Source organism: Anneissia japonica, unplaced genomic scaffold, assembly GCF_011630105.1.
Source record: "Anneissia japonica isolate Jap-2015-1 unplaced genomic scaffold, ASM1163010v1 scaffold199_len4679917_cov187, whole genome shotgun sequence".
NCBI lineage: Eukaryota > Metazoa > Echinodermata > Crinoidea > Comatulida > Comatulidae > Anneissia > Anneissia japonica.
Window position 1 is genome coordinate 767,558 of NW_022686322.1, and position 10,183 is coordinate 777,740.

Consider the following 10,183-nt stretch of genomic DNA (forward strand, 5'->3'; position numbering starts at 1 on the left):
AAGCACTTATCTGCGGTTACAAACGCGTTCGCGAATGATGATGATTGAATGTGTTTTACTCAAAAACGACAAAAAGTTTCCAACAGCAATAAATATTCGTTAGATTTAGAACAAATGCAGTGATTTTTTTTTTGTTCACGTTGAAGTTTACGAGGCAAGACGTGTACATCTGATCTTTTTATTTATTTTCTTTTGAAGCAGTGCCTGTATTGTGTAAGCAGCCTGATGATTTGCAGTTATTTCTGGTAAGAAATAAATATAATTTAACTTCTATTCTTGTGAACCGGTTTAAAGATTTTACCCAGATAATTTAAAGGATTTTAGGAATGGAAACAAACCAGTCGTCTTTAATTGTTAAACCGGGATTACAGCACACTGCCGCAAACTCCATCCCTCTTAGACCTAGCAACATGAGGTACACACCTGGAGCTAAGCGCAGAATTTATACTAAAAGAGCAGCAAGAAGGAAGGAATCTCTATGGCCCGTACCTAGACGACTGCATCAGTCGGTAATTGTCGCCAAAGATAGCGGCATTATACGTTACGATAACGTAGGTGACGAATGCGAACTACCGCACGTTATTGGCGTTTCTGCACTACAAGGAAAAGGCAACCAGGTTGGAATAAACTTCATGGATCTTGAAACCATCTACTCAGCAAAGGTCCCGCCTCCAAGCGAGCGTCAAAGAAAAAGTTTACCCCCAATTAAACAACATGATGAAGTTAACTGCACTAGAGCTCTGACAACTGAAGTCGACAATGGCAAGAACAGTCTACCGAAGTTGCCGATAATCGAGCCAAAATTTCTCCCAGGCGAGACGATGCAAAGGTTGCATAGCGTTGAAGGACTTAGGACCTACTCAAGCCAACGACTTCGCAAAAAAACTGGGATTTACAAAGCATGCACAGGGCATAGTGTGCCAACGCCATTCTGTGACGTTGTTGGCCAGAAGTACTGTGCCCGCTGTTTTGAGCACAGGAAGAGACTTGAAATCGAGAAAAACTTGATTCCCATTGATATGTGGACAGAGGTAGTATTTAATAATAATAATTTCCCACAGTTTCTGAATTCAACAAGAAAGAAACAGACGTTGCCTAATGCACTTGGTACGTTCACAATATAGATCGGATTTCGAATTCAATGGACATTTCGGCTAAGCCCCGACCCTTGATTATTGCGAAGGTGGGGTACCTTAAACAACGCCAAAACTTATGAAATTGAGTGTTTGTGGGACGTACATGCGTGCATTCCTGGCTATAATACGTTCAGATTAGTCGGTTATTGAGTCTGGTTAACACTTTCATAACATGTGATTCTCTTCTTGTAATTCGTGACCAAAAGCATGACCAACCGCGGTATTCATTAACTTTTTGCCGACAGAAAGATTCCGTTGCTCAATTTGAGTGCTGGTCATGTTACTGGGAGCCAAAATGATCATATGCCTTAAATTACATAAAATGCAATCGTGGATACGAAATGAAATCGCCCAAAACTATTCATAGAATGTTCATAGGCCTTTTTACAGTAAGTGTCCACATATTTGCACAAAACGAGCCACACCAGAACTTGACTTGAAAAGAGTACAAAAGCATAAATTCTAAGGGGATTTGTACATGTTTGCATTGCAGGATGAACACTTCTCAACACCTGTTTTTAAGCTTACAGTGTGTATATTTTAAGAAAGCCTCTGAAAATGTCTATTACTGTATTGTTAAGCCATTGTTCAGAAACGTTATGAAGACGTAGGCATCTCAATGACGTCATGAAACGCAACTTGTCTCACTCTCAGCACATAGCAAAAAAAAAAATCGAAATGCATGTTGTACCAAATAGGTGTATCTTAACACAAATGTACCATGTACAGAAATTTATTATTCATTGCATATGAATAAGCAATACCTTGAGAAAAAGTACATAAGCTTGGCTCAGGTGGTAGAGCATCCAAAATGGCAAACGTTAATCATCAGGTCTTGGGTTCGAATCAAATGAAGCCATGTTTTTCTCATGTAAAAGTACTTTACAGTATCTTAAGTATTGTCCCATGCTAAATACCAAAAAAAAAATCATAAAAATATTTTTTGAAATTAACTTGCCCATTTTGAAGTAACATAAAAGTTACATAGACATTAGTGTATTTAAAAAATGTCTACCCAACAGTTTACAGCGAAAAAATGATAAAAACACTTCCAGTCACTGGAAGTGTTTCTATTATTTTTATTATAATTTTTTGGTTTAAAAATCAGGGAACAAATTTTTTTAATTCAATAATTTTTGTACAATGTACAAGTTAATAATTTGTATGCTATTGCAAAATGAGCAAGTTTATTTCAAAATTATTTTTTATGATTGTTTGACATTAGCAAGGGACAATACATCTTTAATATTCAAGTGGACCAGATTCATAACTGAATCCTGTCAATATATGGTGCTGTTTATATTAATCTTTAATTTGTTAGGCGAGACTATTTTTTTTTGCGTACTTACTTTTTTAATAGGAGGGCGCAATAAAAATAAAATTTTGTTTTCTTATTTAGCAAATAGGTTTTGCCAAAGTCATCCAGATAGTGGAGAAAATAAAAATAAAATTTTTTTGGTGAATGTAAAATAGGATGATGAAGTGCTTCAAATTTATATGTTTAGGAAGAAATATACATATTTTATCTTCGGAGATTTCACGGCAGCGGAGGGTGTAATAAAAATAAAGAAAAACTTTTATTTTTGTCTGAAATTTCCACTTTTTTGTAGCGGCCCTAATTTACCAAAAATATAAATTTATTTTTATTCGAAATCATCAATATTTTGCAGTCGGCGGGTTCGCTAAACAAGGTATAAAAAGTGTCTCACCTAAGGTTGGCATTGAAATTCCAAACAACTGAAACCAACAACACTCACACATGTGTAAAACAACTACTTACTTTTAATCTACAATCATTACACAAGATTACAAAAAAAGGTAGATCACAAAAATAGTTACTAGTCTTGCTGTTCCAGACCTGAGGACTTTAAGCCTGCATTCTGCATCTGGTACATCAAGACTACAAATGTCAGTAAATATTTTCTCATTTTGACAAAATAAGACAAAAATAGTGCATTGATTTCTGTTCCATCACCAACTTAGCATTCATGTTTAGACATAAATTATAAGCAACACTTTAAGCTGGATTTCCACCAGGCGAATTTATTCACGCAAATCAAAGCGTTGGTTCGCTTCCTGAGCTCTGATTAGTTGCGAAGTTTTTCGCTTCGCAAAAACTTCAATAGGAATGTGAATGCGCATGAACCAACACTTTCGTTTCGCGCGAATAAATTCACCTAGTTGAAAACAGGCTTTAGGACATCTTAAAAATGAAGAATTTCTTAATCAAAATTATTCTTGGAAAATCTATAAAATAATGGGATATACTGTATAGTACATACTTTTTAGTAAGTACAGCATCCCCTTATTGGTTAGCAAGAACACTTTGTTCTGGTTTCAAGTTTTGCATAAGAATTACTATACATGTCAGAATTGAAACCACTTTAAAACTCAAGTTTATGTGTTGGCTGGGGCAAATGAAAACATTCCTGTATGGTATATACAAAAGGATTGTGTCTGAAACATTTCTGTTGTTCTTGTTTCGTCTTTTTGGAGAAAAAGTATTAGCGATGCTAGGATTGCTGCTGAACACTTTGAATTAATGTGATGTTATCTCCCTTTAACATGATCCGACCTATAAAAAAACAGAATAAGTACAAATGAATATACAGTAATATATAACATGATAGAAGGCCATGGCTTTTAACTGGACTAACAATGTCTTGCATCTCATACTTCAACATTATTATAGTGGGCTTAAAAATTGTACATTTTTTTTTCACAAAAATTACCTTTATAAATGATTATAGCAGCAACCAATATATGGTGTTTTTATTATGATTTACAGTGTGATAGAAGCTGATTGTTAATTAGATGGTATAAAAACTCTTTTCAAGCATCATGAATTTTATATAGAATTAAAGATAATTATAGGCCCCCTATTTGTTATATTGTACAGTATGTGAGCTCCCACTTAAAAAATCATTAGTATTTAATTTACAGTTAATTTTCCTTTCAATTTAAATGGTGTCAATATTATACTGTACACATATATCGTTTAGAAAATAAGAATGTATGAAAACAGAAAAAAATATATCATATAAAGAAAAATCAATTATTTGTAAAAATTTTAAACTACTGTATTAGGAATAAATAAAACATCATTCTGCTACAAAATAATAAATATGTAAATAAAATATAGACGGTTTCACACATTGCGATTTAGCTTACGATAAGCTGCGCTACGACACTTACAACTTTTTGAACATGTTCAAAATTCTACGATATCATACGCTTCTATATGAATAATAGTGTCGTGCTATATACTTGATACCTCTCACACAATGCACCAACTCCCACGCTCCAGATGATTTGAGACTGAGCATATCGTTGCGTTGCCTGTTGTGAGCAAAAATTGCAATGTGTTTAGATAAACATTAATGAACTTACCAAGTGGTTTCCTTGTTTGTTTCTTCAAGTGTACTTCCTCAGCATCTTCTAGCACCAAATTCATATATTCATCAAATCCCTTCAAAAATTAAGAAAATACTAAAAATATTATAAAATTGTAATAAATGTAATTTATAAACAATAATAAAAATAAATTAAAAGACAAAAAAAGAAAAATACTGAACCGCATAACTATACTGTTAGTCACCGGAGGGAAAAACTTTTCTGGTATAATGATTTTTCTGAGACAAAAAAAGCAGCAAAGCATATTTGACGAAAAACTTTGGAACGGCTAATGAGATACAGATTTTTGAATAGTTAAAAACTGGTTGAGAAAGAGAGGTAACCAACTTATTTTCTACCTTCCGAAAAATCAGTTGTACAGTACAACATAACAAATTTTGTTCCTCAAGAGCCCGACTTATGGAAACCTTTACGAACATTTAAAATCTAATTACTGTAGCAAAACTTACAATTATATGGCCTTCTATCCTCAGGTTTATTTGTTCATATACCCAGACCTGTATACGTGATCTCTGAAAAATGTAAGAAAATTCTGAGTGCTTTATTTCGCATATGTTTACATCTTGCAAAGACTGTTGTTGCTAAGTTTCAGGTGTCAAGTGCTGCAGTAGGATCCAGGAATTTGCTTTCTGACCCAACAATTGCTCCAGGTACTGTATTTTGTACCATTTAAATGTGGTGTTGTAAATAAACTAAGATTATCATCAGAATTATTATTCAGATCAAAATACAGTACACAAAATGATAAAAAAAAAATATACAGCATACTCACGTTTTGAAGGTATCTGAAAATAAGGTTCTACACAAAAGTCACGGAAAATGCACTTTGCAATATTTTAAATAAAGAACAAAATAAGATTTAAAACAAAAAGAAAAACATAAAAAGAAACAGATTGGCCACCAAACTGAGGAAAAAAAGGGGTGTAACTACCCTTTTCTCCCACTTTTTAATTCTGTATTCAAACCAGCTCCACCAATCAACAAATCAAATTTGCGTAAAATTGCTGGAACAATAACAGGCCCTAGGAATATATATACACAGTGACCAGGTCAGCAGATTATTTCTGATTCGACACCTCCTCAGGACCTTGTGGCATTGGATAACAGGTGGTCCATTGTTAACAATGGAGGAGCTATTTCGGGTAATTCCAATTTTGCCCGCACCTCCTTGATCCCCCAACCAACTTATCCTACACCTAGCAGACCCTCTATCTAGAGGGGCCCCAATAGGCCCTCGTCGTAGGCTAGACTAGCGTCATAAGCCGAGCCCGGTAGGCCGAACTGTGAGAGTGACTGCATTACAAACCTTGGCCTCCACCAGTTGGTCAACTCGATACCAACCCGGCAACAACCAAATTCTGTATTCAAACCAGCTACGTCAATGAACAAATCAAATTTGTATAAAATCATTGGGAATATACATTGTAGTGTCATGGGAATTTAAATAGATTTGCATCCACTGCCTACATACATGCCTCAAAATTTACCGCACGAAAATGTTAATTTAAAAAAAAAATTCATTCTTTTGAAAAAAAAAACCATCTTGTTTTTTTAAATGGCGTTTTAAATCATTCACAAACAGAAAAACAATCTAGTCCATGCATATTTCACAACACTTGATCGCTACGTCGCGAAGCCAGCACCATTATGATCACTTAGATCCGTCTGATTATAGTGTACAGAGTGTAGATTTATGACCGAATTGTATGCGTATACATTAATACATGTTCCGGCTTATGTACAACATTTGGTCAAAATAATTAATAATGAAAAAAACCTCATATCTGTTTTCAATATTTTGCGGATGCAAATCTGCAACTTCAATTTCCATAGCCTAAATAGCCCCCCTAGAGCAGGCCTATATGATACATTATCTTTAGCTCACGACTCATCCCATCATACATACCAGATTTACTCGATCTTACAGGGTTAATACTAGACGATAACATAGTGTCTAACTCCCGAGGGAGCAAAGACACGAAAAACTCAAATAGCACGCATCATCTGGCACTTTTTAGCAGTGTGTGCAATCGACGCATTCGCTGTCAGTGTTACAATGAATGAAGCGGCTTTATTAAATTTCTTTTTTTCCATGATGAAACGTGTCTTTGTTATTTATTTTTTTTCCAATTTCCAGACAGCTTCGCAGCCCTCCAAAAATGTTTCGCAGCCCAAATTTTGGCCGCGGACCATTTTACGGAACGTCGTCGTCCTACTCCTAGCAGGCCCTCTATCTAGAGTAGAGGGCCACAACAGATCCTCTATCTAGGCTAGACTAGCGGAGGCCGAGGCCAGTAGCTAGGCCAAATCTGTTCGAGGGATTAGGCCCTAGACCTAGGCCTCAGTACAAACAAAGCCAGCTCAGCCTTCGACACACCGCCGCTGGTTGGTTGACTCGACACCGACCCGCCAACAACAAAACTCAAGAAAAAAAACCCCAAAAGTACGAAATATATTTACTACCAAAGGATACAATAGGCTGAACCATAACCTTCTGTACTTTTTGACCTTTGTAAGCCATCTTCTTTGATTTAAATAAAGCTAAATATTGGAATTGAAACTGTAAAACGACAAGCGTGCGTTCAAAGCTACTATATGCTGCCCTCAACGATATACGTATTATAGAGGGTAGCAAACTGATAATAAATATAAATATTATAGTATGTCTACCCTGTGGATCTACCAATTGATTATAAGTCAAGTTAAAGTCTATACAAGCAATAGAAAAGCATAATTTTGAGTAAATCATTTTTTCGTTATATATTCATTTTAAAGCAATCAAAAACAATTTTCCTTTAGCCAAAAAAAAATCTTGATTTTCGGATATAAAAATCATTGCCAACATATTATAATATCTGTAATACCAAAAACATTTTTCAGTATCAAAAAGTTTAGAAATTCATGATATATAAAAATTATAGAATAATAACAAAACACTTGCAATAAATAAGTGACTTCCTAAATAAATACTATGGAGCATGCCATGTTCAACAGAAAAACAAATATATGACATTTTGTACAACTGATTTTTCTAAGTCGGACACCTAAATTTGATAAAAAACACTAAAAAAATGATTAATAGGAATAAGATTTTTAAAAACTGGGGTGACATGGGTGGTCACACCCCCTTTTTCCCAGTTATAATGATATTATCATCCAGATTAGGATACATTTTACCAATTTTCCAGTAGGGCTATATAATTATCTGGTACATAACACCTCCGTTAAGTATTATTTTATCAGATTTTGTATTGACGCTACAGTACTATAACTTCTCATAACCTCTCCAAAAATTCTCAACACGAGGTCTCAATACCAGTGTCTTTATTTTAACAAGCTTTGCAACATAAGCGATTTTCTAAATTTACTTTTACTTGCCTTTAAAAAAAATAAATGTTCGCATACCAGTGAATCCAAAGTATGAAGCCCTCAATGAGTAGCAATACAGTGACCTCAAGGTCACTCATCATAATTACATGCACAATCCAAGATGGGTATTGCAGAACATTAAATAAATACAATGTGGCATAATAAAACAGATACATTAATACAGTATATATGAAAAAATGTAGTCTAAAACACAGAAATTTCGCGGGGGCATTCCCCGGACCTCCTATTTCAGTGTTGTCTCGATCGGCCCAAATTTCGGCCCCCCCTTTCGGACATCTCTGGATCCGCCCCTGTTGAGAGTATTAACAACAAAATCAATTCTAGATTAGTATTATTATTAGGCTTATTAATCCATTATTAACTCTCAAAAACACCAATAAACATTTGTAAATTTGTTAGTAATTTTTATAAAAACATATTCTTTTATATATTAAAAAATAGTTATATATAAATAATATAAATTTCTTAAAACAATTTCTTTAGAAATGTTTAGCACAACACATCAATATATACAATAATTAATTCCCTAGCTATATTCAACATTTATAACATTCATAAGTAAATACAAATATTTAGTACAATATCAAATATTGCATACAAATGTTGCATAATCTTTATTTCAATGAACAGAAAACAAAACACATCAAGAAAATAATTCACTCTATTAGTTGTATTCTACATTAAAATTTTGTTATGCAATTCAATACTAGAGTTGTTTAAAATTTGTATTTAAATGGACAGAAAACTACCCATTGAAACATAATTCACTCCATTAGCTACATTCAATATTAAAATGTTTAAAACTGTGTTTAAAACTGTAATTTTTGGATTCTAAGTAATGCCCATAACAAATCATATCTTGACCAAAAGCACATCTTTAAAACAGAATGTAAATTTTGTTGTATAATCTTTATTCCAATGAACAGAAAACAAAACATATCAAGAAAATAATTCACTCTATTAGTTGTATTCTACATTAAAATTTTGCTATGTAATTCAATGCTAGAGTTGTTTAAAATTTGTATTTAAATGGACAGAAAACTACCCATTAAAACATAATTCACTCCATTAGTTACATTCAATATTAAAATGTTTAAAACTGTGTTTAAAACTGTAATTTTTGGATTCTAAGTAATGCCCATAACATATCATATCGTGACCAAAAGTTCAACTTTAAAACAGAATGTAAATGACCACATTCTTTAAGCTTTGATAAATTAGATAAATTCATAACAAAATTAAAAAGTTAGGAATGATGATATAATTCACAAATTTAAATTTTAATAAATTTTCAGAATAAATAAATGAGATGAAACCAAGAAAGTAGGTATTTCCACAAAATAATTACTATAGAAGTAAAAAATATTGCAAATGCTTCATATTCCTATCCCTTTACAACTATTTGTTGAAGTCATCTAATTCAATTATCTCAACAAATATACCCATATTAAAATTTGTTACATCAAAATTAATAACGACTGAATATACACACATTGCATTTTTAAACAAATCCATTACAACAATTGTATTTTAAAATCAATCATGTTAAGATTTACAAAGTGCATTATGTAATGGTATTGATATCAAACCAGAAAATGTAGTTCCAAATGTAATTGATATAGAAGACAAACCCATCGCAAATTCTCTATATTCTTCTTTAACCTGAAAAACAAATATATTAAATTTCAATGAAATACTGAAAGCAAACATGTATGTATAGTGTAAGATTGATCAACAATCTATCCATGTTTATCTAGGATAGAAATCTGATAGCTATTAGTGACCACCTCTGCTAGTGATAACTAAAGATGAGCATATTATGATATTAATTGTTTAAAGACTTCTATTATAGTCATTTAGAGAACTCTTAAATAATAATGACTTTTCCACATGTTGTTGGATACACATGGAATCTCTTCAATTCTCTATGGAGTATTTCTATGGGCCTGTTTCTACTGGAAAGAAATAATCGATTAAAAATCGCTTTTTCGAAAAATCGCTTTTATTCTCGCAGTAGAAATGGGACCAGTTTGAAAAAAGCGATTAAATAAAATCGATTAAAAACATGCAATGGATAGCGTGTTTCAACGAAAAATAACTGATTTTGACTGTGCACCTTTTAGCTGCAACACAAAACCAGAGCCTTGCAGGCGTCAACGTTCCTATGCATGATACACGACTTTTAGAAGTATATATACGTGTATATATATATATATATATGTATATATATACGTATATATATA

At 33.0% G+C, this 10,183-nt stretch overlaps 2 protein-coding genes across 2 annotated transcripts in view; both read right to left on the reverse strand.

The window, feature by feature from the left end:
* Positions 1–2,900: 2,900 nt before the first annotated feature.
* Positions 2,901–7,370, reverse strand: LOC117114975 (small nuclear ribonucleoprotein E-like). Its single transcript, XM_033258607.1, has 5 exons — positions 7,024–7,370; positions 5,323–5,349; positions 5,000–5,062; positions 4,527–4,605; positions 2,901–3,711 (listed from the first exon to the last, which is right to left on the reverse strand). Exons 1-5 carry the CDS (start codon positions 7,297–7,299, stop codon positions 3,650–3,652), a joined length of 507 nt encoding a protein of 168 aa, XP_033114498.1. The 5' UTR covers positions 7,300–7,370; the 3' UTR covers positions 2,901–3,649.
* A 487-nt stretch (positions 7,371–7,857) lies between these two features.
* Positions 7,858–10,183, reverse strand: part of LOC117114951 (battenin-like) — a 12,327-nt gene continuing 10,001 nt past the window's right edge. The window contains exon 13 of the mRNA XM_033258588.1: positions 7,858–9,602. Within this exon, the coding sequence (XP_033114479.1) occupies positions 9,486–9,602 (117 nt within the window). The 3' untranslated portion in view covers positions 7,858–9,485. The remainder of the gene's footprint in view (positions 9,603–10,183) is intronic.

Excerpts from the sequence above, each read along its gene's own strand:
- LOC117114975 (XM_033258607.1), bottom strand. The coding sequence starts at position 7,299 with ATGATTTACTCAAAATTATGCTTTTCTATTGCTTGTATAGACTTTAAC. Across the intron at positions 5,350-7,023 it reads AGGTTATGGTTCAGCCTATT|AACCTTATTTTCAGATACCT; the intron begins GTATCCTTTGGT and ends ACTTTTGTGTAG. Across the intron at positions 4,606-4,999 it reads GGATAGAAGGCCATATAATT|GGATTTGATGAATATATGAA; the intron begins GTAAGTTTTGCT and ends TAATTTTTGAAG.